The following is a 23,777-nucleotide window of genomic DNA, read 5'->3' as shown; positions in this document are numbered from 1 at the left end:
GGATGATAAATCAGTGAGGAGAAGCAATGTCTCATCCAGTACAGTCCTAGAGGGAACAACAGACATGACACCAAATGTTGGAGAGACTATCTTCACACAATCTCAAGAGTGGCTCCATGATGGCTCTGTTTCCATGAACTAACAATCCCTAAGGGGAGGGAAAATGTTGAGTCAGGACCATGGGGTTTGGGGTGTTCAGTGACTGGAAACTCTGGGTGTTTGGAGTCTGTCCATCCACAGAAATAACAACACAGAAACAGGCCGTTCGGCCCAACCAGTCTGTGTTGGTGTTAATTCTCCACACAAGCAAATAATCCTAATCCCTTTACACCCCTTTCCAACGTGTTCTTCAACGTTGACACGGTCTCTGCTTCAATCATTAACTCCGGATGTGAATCTCACAGCCCCGCAATCCTCTGTGTAAAATAATTTCTCCTGCTCTCTGTCCTAAATCTCTTGCCCTTAATCTTATATCCACGTCCCTTTGTTCTAGATCTCTCGAGCACCGGAAACAGGCTGTTTCCAGCTCCTGTCTCGTTCCTTCATAATTTTAAACACTTCTATTAAATCACCCGATGATCTCCTCTGGTCTGAGCGTTAATAAGGCTCCTGGGATATACTGATGGAGTTAAGATTATTCCCGGGACACTGGCTGCCCCTCGGAATGTCCATCACCAAGTGGCATAGAAAGATCGAGAGAGATCTGGAACGTGGCGTTTACAGCCCTTGGAAACACAATCAGAACCATAGAAAAGATACAGCACAGAATGGGGCCATTCGGCCCATCGTGTCCGCGCCGGCTCGAACAACAACCAGGTGCCCATTCTAATCCCACCTTCCAGCACCACTTTAGGTGCAGGTCCAGGTAGTTTTTAAGAGAGTTGAGGGTCCCTGCCTCTACCACCAATTCGGGCAGCGAATTCCATACACCCACCACCCTCTGGGTAAAAAAGTTTTTCCTCATGTCCCCTCTAATCCTTCCGCCAATCAGCTTAAATCTCTGTCCTCTAGTTCTTGAACTCTCCGCTAGGGGAAACAGGTACTTCCTGTCTACTCCATCTGGGCCCCTCATAATTTTGTATACCTCAATCAAGTCACCCCTCAGCCTCCTCTGCTCCAAGGAAAACAACCCCAGCCTATCCAATCTCTCCTCGTAGCTGCAATTTTCAAGCCCTGGCAACATTCTTGTAAATCTTCTCTGCACTCTCTCCAGAGCAATTACATCCTTCCTGTAATGTGATGACCAGAACTGCGCACAATATTCCAGCTGTGGCCTTACCAGTGTTTTATACAGTTCCATCATTACATCCCTGCTTTTGTATTCTATACCTCTGCTAATAACGAAGAGCATTCCGTATGCCTTCTTCACAACCTTTTATCTACCTGTACTGTCACCTTCAGGGACCTGTGCACATGCACTCCAAGGTCTCTCACTTCCTCTCCCCCTCTCAATATATTCCCGATTACTGCGTATTCCCTTTTACTGTTTGCCCTCCCTAAGTGCATTACCTCACACTTCTCCGGGTTGAACTCCATTTGCCACTTTTCCGCCCACTGCACCAACCCATTGATATCTTCTTGGAGTCTACAGCTATCCTCTTCACTATCAACTACACGGCCAATTTTTGTGTCGTCTGCAAATTTGCCAATCATCCCCCTACATCAAAGTCCAAATCATTAATATATACCACAAACAGCAAGGGACCCAACACTGAGCCCTGTGGCACACCACTGGACATAGATGCCTTTGTGAATGGAAATCCATCGACTATTACCCTTTGTTTCCTGTTACTGAGCCAATTTTGGATCCAATTCGCCACATTTCCCTGTATCCCATGGACTTTTACCTTTCTGACCAGTCTGCCATGTGGGACCTTGTCAAATGCCTTACTAAAATCCATGTAGACAACATCCACTGCACTACCCTCATCAATCCTCTTTGTCACTTCCTCAAAGAATTTAATCAGATTTGTAAGGCATGACCTTCCCTGAACAAATCCATGCTGACTATCCCTGATTAAACCATGCCTTTCCAAGTGACAGTTTATCCTATCTCTCAGTATTGATTCTAATAGTTTGCCCACCACCGAGGTCAGACTGACCGGCCTATAATTGTTCGGCCTTTCCCTCGTACCCTTTTTAAACAATGGTACTATGTTTGCAGTTTTCCAGTCCTCTGGTACCTCCCCTGTATCTAGTGAGGATTGGAAAATGATTCTCAGAGCATCCGCTATTTCCTCCCTGGCTTCCTTCAATAGCCCAGGAAACAATCCATCCGACCCTGGTGACTTATCAACTTTCAAGGATTTCAGTCCCTCTAGTACTTCCTCTCTCGTTATGTTTACCTTATCCAATATGTCACACCTCTCCTCTCTAACTACTACGTCCAGATCATCCCTTTCCTTTGTGAATACGGAGACAAAATATTCATTAAAACCCTACCCACATCCTCTGCTTCTACACACAAGTTACCCTCATCATCCCTGATAGGTCCCACCTTTTCCTTAGCTATCCTCTTGTTCTTAATGTACTGATAAAACATCTTTGGGTTTTCATTAATCTTACTAGCTAATATTTTTTCATGCCCTCTCTTTGCTTTCCTTATTTCCTTTTTTACGTCATCCCTGTACTTTCTATACTCCTCTAGGCTTTCTGCAGTATTTAGTTTTCTGTGACAGTCATAAGCTTTCTTTTTCTGCTTTATCTTGCCCCGTATACTTCTAGACAACCGGGGGGCTCTAAATTTGGCAGTGCCACCCTTTTTCTTTGAGGGGATGTGTCTGCATTGTACCCGTTGAATTTCACTTTTTAGTGCCTCCCACTGGCTTGCCACTGATTTCTCCTCAAGTAGTTGTGTCCAGTCCACTTCTGCCAAATCATCTCTTAGTTCTGTAAAATTTGCCTTCCCCCAATTTAAAACGTTTACTCCTGATTTAACTCTGTCCTTTTCCATAATAATGCTAAAACTAACTGAATTGTGGTCATTATCCCCAATATGGTCACCCACTGTCACTTCACCCACTTGCCCATCTTCATTTCCCAGGACTAAATCTAGAATTGCATCCCCTCTTGTTGGGCTTGTCACGTACTGGCTAAAAAATTTCTCCTGGACACCGATCAATAATTTTGCGCCCTCTGTGCCCCTCACACTGTTTGAATCCCAGTTGATGTTCAGGTAGTTGAAGTCCCCGACTATTATTGCCCTCTTATTTTTGCACTCGGAAATTTGCCTACATATTTGTTCTTCTATCTCCCTCTCGCTATTCGAGGGTCTATAGTTCACTCCTAGTAGTGTGATTTCCCCTTTTTTATTTCTTAGCTCAACCCATATGGCCTCGATTGATGATCCATTTAGCAGATCATCCCTTCTCACAACTGGAATTGATTCTTTAACCAATAATGCTACCCCCCCCCTTCCTTTTTTTTTAATCACCCACTCTATCCTGCCTGAAAACTCTATATCCAGGGATATTGAGCTGCCAATTATCCCACTCTTTAAGCCAGGTTTCCGTTATAGCAATGATATCATGCTGCCATGTGTCTATCTGTGCCCTTAGCTCATCTGCTTTGTTTGTAATACTCCTTGCATTGAAGTATATCCCCTTTAACCCCATCAAATTCCTGTACTGAACACTATTTAACCTTTGCTTCTTTTGCCTTTCTGAGTCGCTAACTACGTCACTAACTGCTTTTCTACTTCCCGTTTCCTGGTCTGAATTTGTCCTATCTGTACCTGCCCTTTGGTTCCTATCCCCCTGCCATACTAGTTTAAACCCTCCCCAACAGAAATAGCAAATGCCCCCGCGAGGATATTGGTCCCAGTTCTGCTTGGGTGCAAACCGTCCAGCTTGTACAGGTCCCGCCTTTCCCAGAATCGGTCGCAATGCCTCAGGAATTTAAACCCCTCCCTCCTACACCATCTCTCAAGCCATGCATTCATCTGGTCTATTCTCCTATTTCTGCTCTCGCTAGCACGTGACACTGGGAGTAATCCTGAGATTACTACCTTAGAGGTCCTGCTTTTTAATTTATTTCCTAACTCCCTATATTCTGCTTGCAGGACCTCATCTCTTTATTTACCAATGTCGTTGGTACCGATATGGACCACGACCTCTGGCTGTTCACCCTCCCCCTCCAGAATGTCCTGCAGCCGCTCCGTGACATCCTTGACCCTAGCACCAGGGAGGCAACATACCATCCTGGAGTCACGTCTGCGGCCGCACAATACACAATTCCACAATACACTGGACAATCTCCGCCATCTCCCTACTGCTCCCACAAAATATAGAGAACAGAGGACATTAAATCAGAGGGCAAGGAGCTGACAGTGGATGTGTAATGTTCAAACTCATACTTGTTTACCCAGTATGTAAAAAGCCCAACGAGAGGAATCACTGCTGGATCTAATAATGGGAAGTGAACCAGAACAGATAAGAGAAATAAGCGTAGGGGAACATCTAGGCAATAAGATAAAGATTGAGAAGGACATAAGTAAGACAAAGACCAAAGTAATAGATTGGAAAAAAGCTGATTTTCAGGGGATGAGAAAGGAACCAGGGAAAATAAACTGAGAAAATTTAACGATAAACAAAGAAATAGAACAGCGGTGGGAAATATTTAAAACGGTGATCAAGAGAGTTCCGGAAAAATATATCCCACTAAAAAGCGAGAACAAACTAACCAATAATGACACACCATGGATGAGTAAAGACATAAGGGCAAAATTGAAACTAAGGGGAAAAGGCAAACACTAAGTATATAGACAATAAAGGAGAGGATGACAAAAGGGAATAGGAAGAAATTGGGAAAGCAGTCAAAAAAAAATAGAAGGACAAAGAAAAACTACGAAATTATCAAAGAATATAAAAAGAAATAGTCAAGTATTCTTCAGACACATAAATAACAAAAGAAAAACCAGGATAGGGATAGGGTCGTGAAGGGATACACACGATAAACTCACAGGTAATGACAGCGAAATGGCAGAAATATTGAATAGTTACTTTGCCTCAGTATTTCCCAGAGAGACTAACGTGGTGGGCAGGACATTAGAAAAAGAGATTGAAAAAGATATTAAAACATTTTAGAAAGGGGGGGGGGGAAGATAATTGATAAACTAACCAAAATTAGAGAGGATAAACCCCTGGTCCAGATGGATTGTATCTGCGCCTATTAAAAGAAGTTAGGGAGGAGATAGCAGAGACACTATTACATATATATAAAAAATCACGAGAAAAGGGAATAGTGCCAGGGGACTGGCGGACAGGTAATGTGATTCCTATATTTAAAAAGGGAGATAGAACCAGGGAACCAAAGACCAATTAGCTTAACGTCAGTGGTAGGAAAGATATTGGAATCTTTACTCAAAGATGTAATAGAAAAACATCTAGAAACCGAAAATATAATAAAGAATAGTCAGCACGGATTTCAAAAGGGAAGGTCATGTCTGACCAACCTTACTGAATTCTTTGAAAAGTAACAGAAAGAGTAGACAAGGGTAATATAGTAGATGTAATATATTTGGATTTTAAAAGTCCTTCGATAAAGTACCGCATAGTAGACTCATGACTAAGGTCAGAGCATGTGGAGTCAGGGGACAGGTAGCAGAATGGATAGCAAACTGGCTACAAAACAGAAAACAGAGAGTAGGGGTTAAAGGTAGTTACTCAGACTGGCGAAAGGTGGGAAGTGGTGTTCCACAGGGATCGGTGCTGGGACCACTGTTGGTCACAATTTACATCAACGATTTCAACTCTGGAATCGGAAGTACAATTTCAAAATTTGCCGACGACACCAAATTGGGGGTGTAGTTAATACTGAGGAGACTGTGACAAAATCCAGGAAGGCATTAATAAACTTGCAGAATGGGCGGGTAATTGGCAAATGAATTTCAATAGATAATTGAGGAGGTTTTGGTAGGAAGAATAAGGTGGTCACATATTGGGTTGGATAATAAGAGTCTAAACGGGATAGAGGAGCAGAGGGATCCGGGGGGGTACAGATACAAAATCACTAAAAATCATGATGCAGGTTAATAAGATCATAAAAAAGCAAACCAAGCACTGAGGTTAATTTCTAGAGGGATAGAATTGAAAAGCTGAGAAGTTATGTTAAACTTATATGGAACTCCTCAGAACAGAGAAGGTTCAGGGGAGATCTAATCGAGGTGTTCAAAATCATAAACAGTTTTGATAGACTAAATAAGGAGAAACTGTTTCCAGTGGCAGAAGGGTCAGTAACCAGAGGACACAGATTTAAGGTGATTGGCAAAAGAAGCAGAGGTGAGATGAGGAGAATTTTTTTTTACAGAACGAGTTGTTGTGATCTGGAAGGCACTGTTTGAATGGGCGGTGGAAACAAACTTTCAAAAGGGAATTGGATAAATATTTGAAGGGAAAAACTTACAGGGCCCTGGGGAAAGAGCAGAGGAGTGGGACTAATTGGATAGCTCTTTCAAAGAGCTGGCACAGGCACAAGGGCTGAATGGCCTCCTTCTGTGTTGTACCCACTATGAACCTTGGTTAAACCACACTCGGAGCACTGTGAACAGTTGTGGACTTCATATTATACAGAGGATATAGAGGCACTGGAGAAGATGCAAAAAAGATTCACGAGGATGATACCAGAACTGAGAGGATATAATTATCAGGAAAGATTGAACAGGCTGGGGCTCTTTTCTCTAGAAAAGAGAAGGCTGAGGGGTGACCTGATCGAGGTCTTTAAGATTATGAAAGGGTTTGATAGGGTAGACGTGGAGAAGATGTTTCCACTTGTGGGGGAGACCAGAACTAGGGACCATAAATATAAGATAGTCACTAATAAATCCAATAGGGAATTCAGGAGAAACTTCTTTACCCAGAGAGTGGTGAGAATGTGGAACTCGCTCCCACAAGGAGTAGTTGAGGTGAATAGTGTCGATACATTTAAGGGGAAGCTGGATAAACACACGAGGGAGAAAGGAATAGAAGGATATGGTGATAGGGTGAGATGAAGTAGGGAGGGAGGAGGCTCGTGTGGAGCATAAACACCGGGGTAGACCAGTTGGGCCGAATGGCCTGTTTCTGTGCTGTACATTTGATGTAATTGTTATGTAATGAAATTTCAAATGAAAGGAGTTCTGACGGCAGAAACTCTTTAATTAAAACCTTGTGACAGAACCTCATTTTAAAGCAGACTGCAGAGAAAACAAAGGGGGGAGGGGGGGAAAAAGAGGGAGGGGGAAAAAGAGGGAGGGGGGAAAAAGAGGGAGGGGGGAAAAAGAGGGAGGGGGCAGGGAGTGATTCAGACACAATATATCACTCCATGAGGAGAGATGACACTTTGAGCGACATTTATTTTATTAACTGACAATAATACAGGGGTTAAGACCCACAGTTTTCCGATGCGATTCTGTAATGAGAAATAACATTGAATTACTCAAGAACTCCGTTATCCAACAGAGAGAGAGAAAGGGAGCCCCTGGGTCAGTTGAAACAATTCACTCCCTCCCCAATTTTTAAGTGCAGCCACAGTTTCTCTAAACGTGCAGGAGTTTAACAGGAATTCCCCCCAGACGCACCGTCCCCATCATCTGTTTACACACTCGGTACAGCAACTGATGGGCACAAGATATTCACTACAGTGTAGCTTCAGATAAGTGTGCACAGCTCACGAGGCTAGCACAACACACACACACACACACTTACATACACTCACACTTACACCAACAATGCTACAATCTGATGATAAATAAATGTGGCCGTCAGTGATTGTACATTAAATAAAGACATGATTTTAACAATAAAAAGGATTCTCTGATTCAATACATGTTGGAGGAGTCACCATTTCACAGGGTCAGGGTCACTGGGGACCCAGGGTCACCGGGAGGTCAGGGTCACCAGGTCGCCCAGGGTCATCACACTCATTAGGTGAGCAGGAGCGGATTGATAGATCGCCACTGACAGCTCTACTGGCAAAAAAACATTACTTTAAACAAACAGTTGCTGGGAGGGGGGAGAGGGGGGAGGGGGGAGAGAGGGAGGGGGGAGAGGAGAGGAGGGAGGGGAAGGGAGGGGAGGGGGAGGGAGGGGAGGGGGAGGGAGGGGAGGGGGAGGGAGGGGAGGAGGTGGGGGAGGGAGGGGAGGAGGTGGGGGAGAGAGGGGAGGAGGTGGGGGAGAGAGGGGAGGAGGTGGGGGAGAGAGGAGAGAGAGGGGAGGAGGTGGGAGAGAGAGGGGAGGGTGGGAGAGAGAGGGGAGGGTGGGAGAGGGGAGGAGGGGGAGGGAGGGGGGAGGAGGGGAGGAGGGGGGAGAGGGGAGAGAGGGGAGGAGGGGGAGAGAGGGGAGGTGGGAGAGAGAGGGGAGGAGGTGGGAGAGAGAGGGGAGGAGGTGGGAGAGAGAGGGGAGGAGGGGAGGAGAGGGAGGGGGAGAGAGGGGAGGAGAGGGAGGGGGAGAGAGGGGAGGGGGGAGGGGGGAGAGAGAGAGGAGAAGGGGGAGAGAGGAGAGAGGGGGGAGAGAGGAGAGAGGGGGGAGGGGGGAGAGAGGGGGGAGGGGGGAGAGAGGGGGAAGAGAGGAGAGGGGGGAGGGGGGAGAGAGAGAGAGGAGAAGGGGGAGAGGGAGGAGAGGGGGGAGAGGGGGAGAGAGAGGAGAGGGGGGAGGGGGGAGAGAGAGGAAAAGGGGGAGAGAGAGGAGAGGGGGGAGAGAGAGGAGAGGGGGGAGGGGGGAGAGAGAGGAGAGGGGGGAGAGAGAGGAGAGGGGGGAGGGGGGAGAGAGAGAGAGGAGAAGGGGGAGAGGGAGGAGAGGGGGGAGAGGGGGAGAGAGAGGAGAGGGGGGAGGGGGGAGAGAGAGGAAAAGGGGGAGAGAGAGGAGAGGGGGGAGAGAGAGGAGAGGGGGGAGGGGGGAGAGAGAGGAGAGGGGGGAGAGAGAGGAGAGGGGGGAGAGGGGGGAGGGGGGAGAGGGGAGGGGGGAGGGGGGAGAGAGGGGAGGGGGGAGAGAGGGGAGAGGGGGGAGGGGGGAGAGAGAGGAGAGGGGGAAGAGAGGAGAGGGGGGAGGGGGGAGAGAGAGAGAGGAGAAGGGGGAGAGGGAGGAGAGGGGGGAGAGGGGGAGAGAGAGGAGAGGGGGGAGGGGGGAGAGAGAGGAAAAGGGGGAGAGAGAGGAGAGGGGGGAGAGAGAGGAGAGGGGGGAGGGGGGAGAGAGAGGAGAGGGGGGAGAGAGAGGAGAGGGGGGAGAGGGGGGAGGGGGGAGAGGGGAGGGGGGAGGGGGGAGAGAGGGGAGGGGGGAGAGAGGGGAGGGGGGAGAGAGGGGAGGGGGGGGGACAACTGTTGCCCGACACAGACCTCTGGCTCTGCCCCCTGCTGAATCTGACCCACAGCCATTGGCTGCAGCCGCTGTACTGCCGACCCTGACCTTTACGTGACCTGGTTAATGATCTACTTCATTCCCGTCTCTTGTGTTTTAAGCCAATTATTAGTGTTAAACACGAGTTTAGTGTCAGGCGTGAGGTACTCACACTAGTGTCACAACACACAGAGACCCATCGACACTCACTGCTGCTCCTAACACAGGGCGTAAAGTCAGCAATCTCGAGCAGCTGCAGTGTTTCCCTTTCTCAGACCCCGTGTGAGACGGGATTACTGCAACCGAGAGAGGGGGTTCGGCTGGAACATCACTGACTCGCTGCTCTACCCGCGCCCGTAGCCCCCGAGCGATCCCAGGAGGGGGGATCGGAAACCACCAGCTCGTTTGTCTCCGGCATGGACTCCTCTTGTTCGGACAGGCCTGTCCCGGTGGGAATATAACGGGTGCGGGTCCTCGGTCCCCGGCTGCTGCGTTGGTACAGCGGCCTCCCTCTGGTGTAACCGATTCCAGCGACCGGCCCCCAGGGTTCCTCTGACGGAGGGGGTCTCAGGGAATTCAAGCGCCTTTGCTGCAGTCAGATAAACAAGAGCGCAGCGGAACACAGACACACACGGGGCACTGAAGGAACGCTGGAGTGTTGGCAAAGGGAGAGTTCCCTGTCGTCAGAGGATGCTGTAGTGTTGCCATGGCAAAAGATGCTGTTTCCTGTTGCTAGGATATATGTAGTGTTGCCATGGAGAAAGATCCCCCTTTGTTGCTGGGGAATATTCTGTCGGGTTGTCATGGTGAACTGTACATCCAAAAAAAAAGGCACATAAATTTCTCTTTTCTTTGCTGCAGCTCGGTCCCTCTCATCCTTCTTCTGGAGGGAAGCTGGTTGGTTCAGGGCCTCTCGATCCACTCCGGCCCCAGGCTCAGGGCCTCTCGATCCACTCCGGCCCCAGGCTCAGGGCCTCTCGATCCACTCCGGCCCCAGGCTCAGGGCCTCTCGATCCACTCCGGCCCCAGGCTCAGGGCCTCTCGATCCGCAGGGCATGCTTTCTTGTTGATTTATGAATCAAAACATTAATTTAGGAAAAGCAACACTTTCAGGAATATCCAAGAACTCGACAATACTCCGGTCAGATCTCAACGCTGTCGTGGGCTCCTCAGAATCAGCTCCCGGCCCAGACAGGGGCCCAGGTACTTTGGACTGGTTGGACCCAGCCTGGCCCATTGGGCACTGGGTCCATGGCAGAGAGGGCACACTGCCCACCCCCTCCCCACAGCCACTTGACTAAACGGCGAGGCCCAGGCAGGGTCCCGACAGGTCAGCTGGTCGGTTACACAGCCGCCCACATGGTCAAACTCCAGCCCAGACCAAAGGAGACATCGAATGAGCTGCTGAGTTTGTGGAGAGTGAGAAAGGGGGGAGTGGGGAGGAGGAGAACCCGTGAACACACCTCGCAGGGCTCCATAAATCAGGCCGCAAAGATCAGTGACATCGTACCACAGATTATTCTGATTTGACAAGTTCAAAACTCCTATGATTTGAAAAGCTGCAAAGTCCACAATCGGGAATAAGTTTGGAATCTGACAATCCGCTTGCTCACTGTGCAGACTAAGGGCAGGGAGAGTTACTGCTCAACTCTCATATTTATAAACCTGTGCAGAGCTATGGAAGGGCAGGAGAAGAGGCCAGGGGGGGGTTTCGCCAGTGAGCGCGGGAGGGTGGGGTGTGGGGTTTGGTCGCAGACCTGCACTCACTGATACGTTATATTTAATGGCTCTCGTTGGCAGTTTGTTATCAGTCCTTGATTAGTGGTGAGCGAGATGGCCAGTCCCAGTGCCAGTCCCAGTGCCAGTGCCGGGTGTGGCTCTACCAGCTGTTACGGAGTCTGGGAGCCCGAGCGTTTGGGTTTGAAAGAGCCCAGGAGCGACTGCACCCCTTTCTTGACGCTGGAACCAACTCTCCTGGCGACGGAGTCTGCACAAGGAACGGTGAGGGTGCTCCCCAATCCTGGGGGCCTGGCGTCCAAACACTTCTGGTACCTCAGCTGTGAAACAAAGCAGAACGTGAGATATCACAGGCAGGAAAAGACCCACTGCCCCATCGGGCCTGTCCCACACTCATGGTGGATGGAGCATCACTTCCTCCCACTCTCCCCCCACCCCCACTATCCCCCCACTCCTCCCCCCGCAACCCCCACTATCCCCCCCGCACCCCTCCCCTCAATCCTCCCCCCACCACTCCCCCATCCCCATCCCCACTCCTCCCCCCCGCTCCTCGCCCCCCGCCCCGCCCCGCCCCCCCCCGCCCTGCCCCCCTGCCCCCCCCACTGCCATGTAATCTCCTGGAAGAGGCAAAAAAAAGAGAAAAATCCCAGGGCCAATAAGGGCAAAAATACTTTGGAAAATTCCTCTCCGACCCCCTCAAGTGTTTGAAACCAGTTCAGGAGATCACACGGACCGAGTGTTACCTGAAAACAACAACTTGCATTTATAACAACTTTAACGCAGTAAAACGTCCCGAGGAGCTTCTCAGGAGCGATTATCAAACAAAATTTAACACCAGGAGATATTAGAACAGGTGACCAAAAGCTTGGTCAAAGAGGCACCAGGCCCGCGCTCCCCGAGGGAGGGGCACAGCCCCCACCCCCCCGACCCAGTGCTCCCCCAAGTCTTGTTCCGAGGGCCGACCACACTTACCATGCAGGCAGCCTGTACGGCCTCTGATAGGCCGGCAGCGTTGGGCTCACACCAGAACATGTGACAGTCGAATTGGTCGGGCCCAGCGGCCATGATGAAGGCGAATGAGTGAACGTCTCGGCCCACGCCCATAAACGAGAGGAAACGCACCCGGCATTCTGACAGAACCTCTTCACTCTGGGCAAGGAAACAGCAAAACAGCACAGGGTAACGGAGAGAGCGCAACGGGGGCCCCCCAGACCCAGGCACCCGGGGAGGGGGCCCCCCAGACCCAGGCACCCGGGGAGGGGGCCCCCCAGACCCAGGCACCCGGGGAGGGGGCCCCCCAGACCCAGGCACCCGGGGAGGGGACCCCCCAGACCCAGGCACCCGGGGAGGGGACCCCCCAGACCCAGGCACCCGGGGAGGGGGGCCCCCAGACACAGGCACCCGGGGAGGGGGCCCCCCAGACCCAGGCACCCGGGGAGGGGGCCCCCCAGACCCAGGCACCCGGGGAGGGGGCCCCCCAGACCCAGGCACCCGGGGAGGGGGCCCCCCAGACCCAGGCACCCGGGGAGGGGGCCCCCCAGACCCAGGCACCCGGGCAGGGGGCCCCCAGGCCCAATGGACGAAGAGAGATCATGATGGGGCTTCCCCAGAAAAAAACCCATTCCAAACTGTTAGGCTTCATACCCTACACACCAGTCAGTGTACAGGTATCTCCCTGAGAGAGAGGGGACTGAGAGACACCAGTCAGTGTACAGATATCTCCCTGAGAGAGAGGGACTGAGAGACACCAGTCAGTGTACAGATATCTCCCTGAGAGAGGGACTGAGAGACACCAGTCAGTGTACAGATATCTCCCTGAGAGAGGGACTGAGAGACACCAGTCAGTGTACAGATATCTCCCTGAGAGAGGGACTGAGAGACACCAGTCAGTGTACAGATATCTCCCTGAGAGAGGGACTGAGAGACACCAGTCAGTGTACAGATATCTCCCTGAGAGAGAGGGACTGAGAGACACCAGTCAGTGTACAGATATCACCCTGAGAGAGAGGGACTGAGAGACACCAGTCAGTGTACAGATATCTCCCTGAGAGAGAGGGACTGAGAGACACCAGTCAGTGTACAGATATCTCCCTGAGAGAGGGGACTGAGAGACACCAGTCAGTGTACAGATATCTCCCTGAGAGAGGGACTGAGAGACACCAGTCAGTGTACAGATATCTCCCTGAGAGAGGGGACTGAGAGACACCAGTCAGTGTACAGATATCTCCCTGAGAGAGGGGACTGAGAGACACCAGTGTTTGTGCCAATGATTGAGGCCCCTCAATGTTTAGGGATCACAGTTAGATCTTGATTCGAGCTGGCCTCTGACCTTCTGTTTATCCTGTGCCTGTTGAATAAAGTGACCTTATTCTTTAGTAAAATTGCTGAACCTCCCTCGTCACACGAGTACAGCCCCTTCTCCCTGCCCCCCTCCCCTCTCACCTCCTCATTGATGATTGTGAGTGTTGCTGAGGCTACGTTGATGATCACAGGGGTCCAACTCTGTTTGCTGGTGGTTAGGATCATGTTCTCTAGCGCACTGTTTATCACATCCATACCTGTGGAACACAGCAGAGCAATAAGGACACTGACAGGGCACGTTACAGGGAGAGTGGGGCTGGTAATTGTAGGGAGAGGAGAGAGTAGGAAGGGGAAGTGAGGGGCTTGGAGGGTCTACAGAGGTGTGACCCATGAGATTGGGGGCGGGGGGAGGAGGGGCGGAGGCGCGGGGGGAGGAGGGGCGGGGGAGGAGGCGCGGAGGGGCGGAGGGAGGAGGCGCGGAGGGGCGGAGGGAGGAGGGGCGGGGGAGGAGGCGCGGAGGGGCAGGGGGAGGAGGCGCGGAGGGGCGGAGGGAGGAGGCGAGGAGGGGAGGAGGCGAGGAGGGGCGGAGGGAGGAGGCGCGGAGGGGCAGAGGGAGGAGGCGCGGAGGGGCAGAGGGAGGAGGCGCGGAGGGGCAGAGGGAGGAGGCGCGGAGGGAGGAGGCGCGGAGGGGCAGGGGGAGGAGGGGCGGGGGAGGAGGGAGGAGGGGCGGGGGGCGGAGGGAGGAGGCGCGGAGGGGCGGAGGGAGGAGGGGCGGAGGCGCGGGGGGAGGAGGGGCGGGGAGGAGGCGCGGAGGGGCGGAGGGAGGAGGCGCGGAGGGGCAGAGGGAGGAGGCGCAGAGGGAGGAGGCGCGGAGGGAGGAGGCGCGGAGGGGCAGGGGGAGGAGGGGCGGGGGAGGAGGCGCGGAGGGGCGGGGGGAGGAGGGGCGGGGGAGGAGGCGCGGAGGGGCGGAGGGAGGAGGCGCGGAGGGGCAGAGGGAGGAGGCGCGGAGGGAGGAGGCGCGGAGGGGCAGGGGGAGGAGGGGCGGGGGAGGAGGCGCGGAGGGGCGGGGGGAGGAGGCGCGGAGGGGCGGGGGGAGGAGGCGCGGAGGGGCGGGGGGAGGAGGCGCGGAGGGGCGGAGGGAGGAGGCGCGGAGGGGCGGAGGGAGGAGGCGCGGAGGGGCGGAGGGAGGGATCTATGAAGTGAGGAGGCTGGGGATTTCGGGGTATGAGGTGCGGGGAAGATTGGGGGGCCAGGAGAAGCAGGCAGCTCGATGGGCCAGGATACAACATGGCACTCGTGCTGGGCTCTGCTGAACGTACGGCCTCAGTGAAGTGAAGTAACTTTCAGCGAAACGTATCTCAGGAGCTTTTCCCCGTTGCGCCTGTCGTCGTTCTCTCTCAGAATGTGGACACTGCAGGCGGGCGTTCCGTGAGATTGGCTGTGCATCAAGCCACTTACACCAGTAGCACCCCGAGAGCGGGCAGTGAACCCCCAAACCCCTGCACCCGGCCGTAGCGGGCAGTGAACCCCCGAACCTGGCCGTAGTGGGCAGTGATTGGAGACTAATAAGTACACACAAAATCAACGGGTAAGTGATAGCCTGCTGACCCATCGAGCCTGTCCCACATCACAATGGCTGGAGCGTCAGGACCGGGCACTTCACACCCCCTCTCCTCTCCCCGCCCCCCCCTCTCCTCTCCCCGCCCCCCCTCTCCTCTCCCCGCCCCCCCCCTCTCCTCTCCCCGCCGTGAAATCTCCTGGAAGAGGCAAAAAAAGAGAAAAGCCCCAAACCAGTAATGCAAAAAAACACTGTGGAAAATGCTTAATTAATCTTCCAGTGAATGTCATAGGTCTAAACCTGGGCCGGGTTATGACAGTATGAACAGCAGCATGCCTTTCCCTGAATACAGTTACTGACCGTCTAAACCGTATCACAAGTGCAGACAGAATGTGCTCAGAGTTCACGGTACTCCAGACCAGTCCGAGTCCATTGAGGGACTCTCGGTCACAACTCGGTCCCTCCGACTAGTTCCAGCATGTTCTGCCTGGACTTCACATTCTTGTGTGTTCAATTGTTTTTCTTTTTAACAAAACCCACATTAATTACACAGACAGAAATAAAACAAGAGGGAAATGGGAGAATGGAGGAGGAACTAAAGAGACAGGTAACAGATGGAGTGGGTCGGCAGTCTCTCTACTCCCTTCCTTTCAAATTATTTATTTACCACAATTTCAAAAATTTCACAGCACACAGACAAGAATACTTTACAGAACAGTAATCATTTTCACTTTGCTTTATTCTGTGTGATGTATAGTGTGAAAGGTGGCTCCATCTAAACCTCCAGGGGTATTTGTGCTCTCGCTCGCTCTCTCTCTGTTTCTGCACAGTTAGTCTGAGGGGAACTCACGCTCTCTGTGCTCCTCAGGGGAGTTCTCTCTCTCTCTCTCTCTCTCTCGCTCTCGCTCTGTTCCTGCACTGTGCACTGTTAGTGTCTGGGGAGTGTGCACTCTCTCTCTCTCTCTCTCTGTTTCCTGCACTGTGCACCGTTAGTGTCTGGGGAGTGTGCTCGCTCTCTCTCTCTGTTTCCTGCACTGTGCACCGTTAGTGTCTGGGGAGTGTGCACTCTCTCTCTCTCTCTCTCTCTGTTTCCTGCACTGTGCACCGTTAGTGTCTGGGGAGTGTGCTCGCTCTCTCTCTCTGTTTCCTGCACTGTGCACCGTTAGTGTCTGGGGAGTGTGCACTCTCTCTCTCTCTCTCTCTCTCTGTTTCCGCACTGTGCACCGTTAGTGTCTGGACAATGCATGTGCCCTCACTCTCCCTCGCCCTCTTCTCCTGCACTGTTAGTGCCTGGGCTGCACTCACTCTCCCAAAGAACGTAAGAATACAAGAACATAAGAAATTGGAGCAGGAGTAGGCCATTCGGCCCCTCGAGCCTGCTCTGCCATTTGATAAGATCATGGCTGATCTGATTGTGACCTCAACCCTACTTTCCCGTCTACCTACTATAACCTTTGACTCCCTTGTTAATCAGGAATCTATCTAACTCAGCCTTAAAAATATTCAGTGACCCTGCCTCCACCGCTCTCTGGGGAAGGGAGTTCCACAGACTCACCACCCTCAGAGAAAAAATTCTCCTCATCTCCGTCTTAAATGGGAGACCCCTTATTTTTAAACTGTGGCCCCGAGTTCTAGTCTCTCCCACAAGGGGAAACATCCTCTCAGCATCTACCCCTTCTAGTCCCCTCAGGATCTTACATGTTTCAATAAGATCACCTCTCATTCTTCTAAACTCCAGTGTATACAGGCCCAACTTGTCCAACCTTTCCTCATAAGATAACCCCCTCATCCCAGGAATCAGTCGAGTGAACCTTCTCTGAACCGCCTCTAAGGCAATTACGTCCTTTCTTAAATAAGGAGACCAAAACTGCACACAGTATTCTAGATGTGGTCTCACCAATGCCCTGTACAACTGGAGCAAAACAGCTCTACTTTTATATTCCATTCCCCTTGCAATAAATGACAACATTCCATTTGCCTTCCTAATCACTTGCTGTACCTGTATACTAACTTTTTGTGATTCATGTACCAGGACACCCAGATCCCTCTGTACCTCAGAGTTCTGCAATCTCTCTCCATTTAAATAATATACTGCTTTTCTATTCCTCCTGCCAAAGTGGACAAGTTCACATTTTCCCACATTATACTCCATCTGCCAAATTTTTGCCCACTCACTGAACCTATACACATCCCTTTGCAGACTCCTTATGTCCTCTTCACAACTTACTTTCCTAACTACCTTTGTGTCATCAGCAAATTTAGCAACCATACATTCGGTCCCTTCATCCAAGTCATTGATACAGATTGTAAATAGTTGAGGCCCCAGCACTGATCCCTGTGGCACTCCACTCGTTACATCTTGCCAACCTGAAAATGACCCATTTATGCCTACTCTCTGTTTCCTGTTAGCTAACCAATCCTTTATCCATGCTAATATGTTATAGAATCATAGAATCATAGAAGTTACAACATGGAAACAGGCCCTTCGGCCCAACATGTCCATGTCGCCCAGTTTATACCACTAAGCTAGTCCCAATTGCCTGCACTTGGCCCATATCCCTCTATACCCATCTTACCCATGTGACTGTCCAAATGCTTTTTAAAAGACAAAATTGTACCCGCCTCTACTACTGCCTCTGGCAGCTCGTTCCAGACACTCACCACCCTTTGAGTGAAAAAATTGCCCCTCTGGACCCTTTTGTATCTCTCCCCTCTCACCTTAAATCTATGCCCCCTCGTTATAGACTCCCCTACCTTTGGGAAAAGATTTTGACTATCGACCTTATCTATGCCCCTCATTATTTTATAGACTTCTATAAGATCACCCCTTAACCTCCTACTCTCCAGGGAAAAAAGTCCCAGTCTGTCTAACCTCTCCCTATAAGTCAAACCATCAAGTCCCGGTAGCATCCTAGTAAATCTTTTCTGCACTCTTTCTAGTTTAATAATATCCTTTCTATAATAGGGTGACCAGAACTGTACACAGTACTCCAAGTGTGGCCTCACCAATGCCCTGTGCAACTTCAACAATACATCCCAACTCCTGCATTCAATGTTCTGACCAATGAAACCAAGCATGCCGAATGCCTTCTTCACCACCCTATCCACCTGTGACTCCACTTTCAAGGAGCTATGAACCTGTACTCCGAGATCTCTTTGTTCTATAACTCTCCCCAACGCCCTACCATTAACGGAGTAGGTCCTGGCCCGATTCGATCTACCAAAATGCATCACCTCACATTTATCTAAATTAAACTCCATCTGCCATTCATCGGCCCACTGACCCAATTTATCAAGATCCCGTTGCAATCCTAGATAACCTTCTTCACTGTCCACAATGCCACCAATCTTGGTGTCATCTGCAAACTTACTAACCATGCCTCCTAAATTCTCATCCAAATCATTAATATAAATAACAAATAACAGCGGACCCAGCACCGATCCCTGAGGCACACCGCTGGACACAGGCATCCAGTTTGAAAAACAACCCTCTACAACCACCCTCTGTCTTCTGTCGTCAAGCCAATTTTGTATCCAATTGGCTACCTCACCTTGGATCCCGTGAGATTTAACCTTATGTAACAACCTACCATGCGGTACCTTGTCAAAGGCTTTGCTGAAGTCCATGTAGACCACGTCCACTGCACAGCCCTCATCTATCTTCTTGGTTACCCCTTCAAAAAACTCAATCAAATTCGTGAGACATGATTTTCCTCTCACAAAACCATGCTGACTGTTCCTAATTAGTCCCTGCCTCTCCAAATGCCTGTAGATCCTGTCCCTCAGAATACCCTCTAACAACTTGCCCACTACAGATGTCAGGCTCACCGGTCTGTAGTTCCCAGGCTTTTCCCTGCCGCCCTTCTTAAACAAAGGCACAACATTTGCTACCCTCCAATCTTCAGGCACCTCACCTGTAGCGGTGGATGATTCAAATATCTCTGCTAGGGGACCCGCAATTTCCTCCCTAACCTCCCATCACGTCCTGGGATACATTTCATCAGGTCCCGGAGATTTATCTACCTTGATGCGCGTTAAGACTTCCAGCACCTCCCTCTCTGTAATATGTACACTCCTCAAGACATCACTATTTATTTCCCCAAGTTCCCTAACATCCATGCCTTTCTCAACCGTAAATACCGATGTGAAATATTCATTCAGGATCTCACCCATCTCTTGTGGTTCCGCACATAGATGACCTTGTTGATCCTTAAGAGGCCCTACTCTCTCCCTCGTTACTCTTTTGCCCTTTATGTATTTGTAGAAGCTCTTTGGATTCTCCTTTGCCTTATCTGCCAAAGCAATCTCATGTCCCCTTTTTGCCCTCCTGATTTCTCTCTTAACTCTACTCCGGCAATCTCTATACTCTTCAAGGGATCCACTTGATCCCAGCTGCCTATGCATGTCATATGCCTCCTTCTTCTTTTTGACTACGGCCTCAATCTCCCGAGTCATCCAAGGTTCCCTACTTCTACCAGCCTTGCCCTTCACTTTATAAGGAATGTGCTTACCCTGAACCCTGGTTAACACACTTTTGAAAGCCTCCCACTTACCAGACGTCCCTTTGCCTGCCAACAGACTCTCCCAATCAACTTCTGAAAGTTCCCTGTCTAATACCATCAAATTGGCCTTTCCCCAATTTAGAATTTTAACTTTTGGGCCAGACCTATCCTTCTCCATAGCTATCTTAAAACTAATGGAATTATGATCACTGGTCCCAAAGTGATCCCTCACCAACACTTCTGTCACCTGCCCTTCCTTATTTCCCAAGAGGAGGTCAAGTTTTTGCCCCCTCTCTGGTCGGGCCATCCACATACTGAATGAGAAATTCCTCCTGAATACACTCAACAAATTTCTCTCCATCAAGCCCTAATGCTATGGCTGTCCCAGTCAATGTTGGAAAGTTAAAGTCCCCTACTATTACCACCCTATTTTTCTTGCAGCAGTCTGTAATCTCCTTACATATTTGCTCCTCAATTTCCCGTTGATTATTTGGGGGTCTGTAGTACAATCCTATCAAAGTGATCTCTCCTTTCTTATTTTTCAGTTCTACCCATATAGACTCAGTGGGCGAACCCTCGGATATATCCCCTCTCTCTACTGCCGTGATGTTCTCCCTAATCAAGAACGCAACTCCCCCCCTCCTCTCTTACCTCCTGCTCTATCTTTCCGATAGCATCTGTATCCTGGAACATTGAGCTGCCAGTCCTGCCCCTCCCTTAGCCATGTTTCAGTAATAGCTATAACATCCCAGTCCCTTGTACCCATCCATGCCCTGAGTTCATCTGCCTTGCCCATCAGACTTCTTGCATTGAATAAATGCAGTTTAATCTAGACTTCCCTTGGTCTTTGCCCTGCTTTCTCAGACCATCTGTCCGGTCATGTTCTGTACACTCTCCCTTACTGCCTTTTGTTTCTGTCACACTTTATTTCCCATTGACTTCCTGCATCGGTTTCCCATCCCCTTGCCATATTAGTTTAAACCCTCCCCAACAGCACTAGCAAACACTCCCCCTAATACCCCATGAGCTCTTATTTTGTGTAGTAGCCTTTGATGTGGCACCTTGACAAAAGCCTTCTGGAAATCCAAGTACACCACATCCACAGGATCCCCTTTATCCACGTTGCTTGTAACATCCTCAAAGAACTCTAATAAATTAGTCAAACACGATTTCCCTTTCACAAAGCCGTGTCTAACTTGGATACTTTACACTTGGTCCCTTCATCTAAGTCATTAATATAGATTGTAAATAGCTGAGGCCCAAGCACTGATCCTTGCGGCACCCCACTAGTTACAGCCTGACAACCTGAGAATGACCCGTTTATCCCTACTCTCTGTTTTCTGTCCTTAACCAATCCTCTATTGATGCTAATATGTTACCCCCAACCCCATGAGCCCTTATCTTATGTAACAACCTTTTATGTGGCACCTTATTGAATGCCTTTTGAAAATCAAAATATACGACATCCACTGGTTCCCCTTTATCTACCCTGCTAGTTATATCCTCAAAAACTCTAATAAATTTGTCAAACACGAATTCCCTTTCATAAAACCATGTTGACTCTGCCTAAACATATTATGATTTTCTAAGTGCCCTGTTACCACTTCCTTAATAATGGATTCCAGCATTTTCCCGACGACCAGTATTGGCCTGTAGTTCCCTCTCTCCCTCTCTGTTCCTACACTGTAGTATCTGGGCAGTGCGTGCGCGCTCTCTCTCTCTCTCTCTCTCTCCCTCTCCCTCTGTTGTCCGACAGGATCTCTCTCCCTTTGTACCTGCACTATTACTCGGTGCGGTTATAGCGTGCAAGGGATGTGTGGCTGGGATTTGTGTCAGTGTCGGTGTTAAGCTGACCAGGCAGCCCGGTTTCAGGGGTGCCGTCCAGTACTTGAGAGAACGGAAACCCAGACAGGAATATTCTGGGTTTCAGCCGCTGTGTGAGGGGGTTGGGGTGTCGGGGAGGGTTGGGGATGTGTGTGGGGGAGAGGGTGTGTGTGAGGGGAGGGAGGGTCTGGGGGTGTGTGGGGGGGGCGCCCAGAGGTGTGTTGGGGGGGGGGCCGGGGGGAAAGTGTGTGGGGGAGTCGGGGGGCGGGGGTGTCATAGAAACATAGAAAATAGGAGCAAGAGTAGGCCATTCGGCCCTTCGGGCCTGCTCCACCATTCAAATGATCATGGCTGATCGTCTAACTCAGTACCTGTTCCCCGCTTTTTTCCCCATATCCCTTGATCCCTTTAGCATTAAGAAATATATCTATCTCCTTCTTGAATACATCAAATGACTTGGCCTCCACTGCCTTCTGTGGTAGAGAATTCCACAGGTTCACCACCCTCTGAGTGAAGAAATTTATCCTCATCTCGGTTCTAAATGGCATACCCCGTATCCTGAGACTGTGACCCCTGGTTCTGGACTCCCCAGCCATCGGGAACATCCTCCCTGCATCTAGTCTGTCTAGTCCTGTTAGAATTTTATATGTTTCGATGAGATCACCTCTCATTCTTCTAAACTCTAGTGAATATAGGCCTAGTCGACCTAATCTCTCCTCATACGTCAGTCCTGCATCCAGGAATCAGTCTGGTAAACCTTCGTTGCACTCCCTCCATGGCAAGGACATCCTTCCTCAGATAAGGAGACCAAAACTGCACACAATACTCCAGATGTGGTCTCACCAAGGCCTCTGCTATAACTGCAGTAAGACATCCCTGCTCCTGTACTCAAATCCTCTTGCAATGAAGGCCAACATACCATTCGCCTTCCTAACTGCTTGCTGCACCTGAATGCTCGCTTTCAGTGACTGGTGTACAAGGACACCCAGGTCTCGTTGCACCTCCCCTTTTCCCAATCTATCACCATTCAGATAATAATCTGTCTTTCTGTTTTACAACCAAAGTGGATAACCTCACATTTATCTACATTATACTGCATCTGTCATGTTCTTGCCCACTCACCCAACTTGTCTAGATCACATTGGAGCCTCTTTGCATCCTCCTCACAGCTCACATTCACCCCAGCTTTGTGTCGTCTGCAAACTTGGAAATGTTACATTTAGTTCCCTCATCCAAATCATTGATATATATTGTGAATAGCTGGGGCCCAAGCACTGATCCCTGCGGTACCCCACTAGTCACTGCCTGCCACCCGGAAAAAGACCCGTTTATTCCTACTCTCTGTTTCCTGTCTGTCAACCAATTCTCAATCCATGCCAGTATATTCCCCCCAATCCCATGTGCTTTAATTTTGCACATTAATTGGGGGATGGATATTTGGGGGGGGCGGGGGGGGGTGGTCGGGGGGGTGGGGTCGGGGGTGATGGGGGGGTCGGGGGGGAGGCGAATGTGGGATTGGGCTCAGCCTTTGTTTTTAAATTGTTTCAGCACGTCAATTTTTGCCTCCCTGGCGACGCGCTCGGGGCCCTCCCCTGGAGACGCGCTCGGGGCCCTCCCCTGGCGACGCGCTCGGGGCCCTCCCCTGGCGACGCGCTCGGGGCCCTCCCCTGGCGACGCGCTCGGGGCCCTCCCCTGGAGACGCGCTCGGGGCCCTCCCCTGGCGACGCGCTCGGGGCCCTCCCCTGGCGACGCGCTCGGGCCCTCCCCTGGCGACGCGCTCGGGGCCCTCCCCTGGCGACGCGCTCGGGCCCTCCCCTGGCGACGCGCTCGGGGCCCTCCCCTGGCGACGCGCTCGGCGCCCTCCCCTGGAGACGCGCTCGGGGCCCTCCCCTGGCGACGCGCTCGGGGCCCTCCCCTGGCGACGCGCTCGGGGCCCTCCCCTGGCGACGCGCTCGGGGGGCCCTCCCTCCCCCCTCCCCCGCCGGTGACACCTGGAACTTGTTCTGTGTTTCCCCAATGTTTTCAGCCCAAAAATCAAACACATGAAGACAATGTTTTTAAACTGGAACTCTCGTGCTTTGTGTCAGTGTAACTCCCTACCTGATCTCTGCAGCCCTGACCCACGGCTGGCTCCCAGCATGCCCGCTCTCGATGGGTGCCTAGTGTCTGGTGAGAGGGAAGTCACTCGTGAAACCTTGTGAGTTGATAAAAGCTGCTTGTTTTAAAAAGTTACTGAGGTGACAGGTTAGAGGTTATGGGTGGATGGATGGGAGAGTGGGACAGACTGACAGCGGTGTTAGCTCTGACCCCTCAGCCTCTACTCCGGGGCGGCAGGGGAGGGGAGCTGCCAAAAGGGAGGAAGACAAACTCAAGTTATTCTCAGTTATCCAAACAGATCAATTGGCCTTTTAATTGCTGCTGTTTGTAGAATTTTGCTGTGTGCAAACTGGCTGCTGCATTGAACAAGGAATGGTGAGTGCGCGTCTCTCTCCTCCCTCTCCGTGCGCGTCTCTCCCTCCCTCTCCGTGCGCGTCTCTCCCTCCCTCT

The 23,777-nt window shown here is 51.1% G+C and overlaps 1 protein-coding gene across 1 annotated transcript; it reads right to left on the bottom strand.

Annotated features, from left to right (window-relative positions):
• Positions 1-9,053: 9,053 nt before the first annotated feature.
• Positions 9,054-23,395, bottom strand: LOC137308827 (amyloid beta precursor protein binding family B member 1-like). The gene is made up of 4 exons (XM_067977288.1): positions 23,331-23,395; positions 13,488-13,603; positions 12,018-12,194; positions 9,054-11,365 (listed from the first exon to the last, which is right to left on the bottom strand). The coding sequence occupies exons 1-4, from the start codon at positions 23,368-23,370 to the stop codon at positions 11,198-11,200; spliced, it is 501 nt and encodes a 166-aa protein (XP_067833389.1). The 5' UTR covers positions 23,371-23,395; the 3' UTR covers positions 9,054-11,197.
• Positions 23,396-23,777: the final 382 nt, after the last annotated feature.

This window comes from Heptranchias perlo, unplaced genomic scaffold (genome assembly GCF_035084215.1).
Source record: "Heptranchias perlo isolate sHepPer1 unplaced genomic scaffold, sHepPer1.hap1 HAP1_SCAFFOLD_1399, whole genome shotgun sequence".
In the NCBI taxonomy this organism is placed as follows: Eukaryota; Metazoa; Chordata; class Chondrichthyes; order Hexanchiformes; family Hexanchidae; genus Heptranchias; species Heptranchias perlo.
The sequence above is the reverse complement of the archived record's forward strand: the minus strand, read 5'-3'. Positions and strand labels throughout refer to the sequence as shown.

What these genes read in the sequence shown, in the direction of transcription:
- LOC137308827 (XM_067977288.1), bottom strand. Translation starts at nt 23,370, where the DNA reads ATGCTGGGAGCCAGCCGTGGGTCAGGGCTGCAGAGATCAG. An exon ending in GTCAGGGCTGCAGAGATCAG is followed by an intron (nt 13,604 to 23,330) that starts GTAGGGAGTTAC and finishes TGTGTTCCACAG; the next exon opens with GTATGGATGTGATAAACAGT. An exon ending in TCACAATCATCAATGAGGAG is followed by an intron (nt 12,195 to 13,487) that starts GTGAGAGGGGAG and finishes TTCCTTGCCCAG; the next exon opens with AGTGAAGAGGTTCTGTCAGA.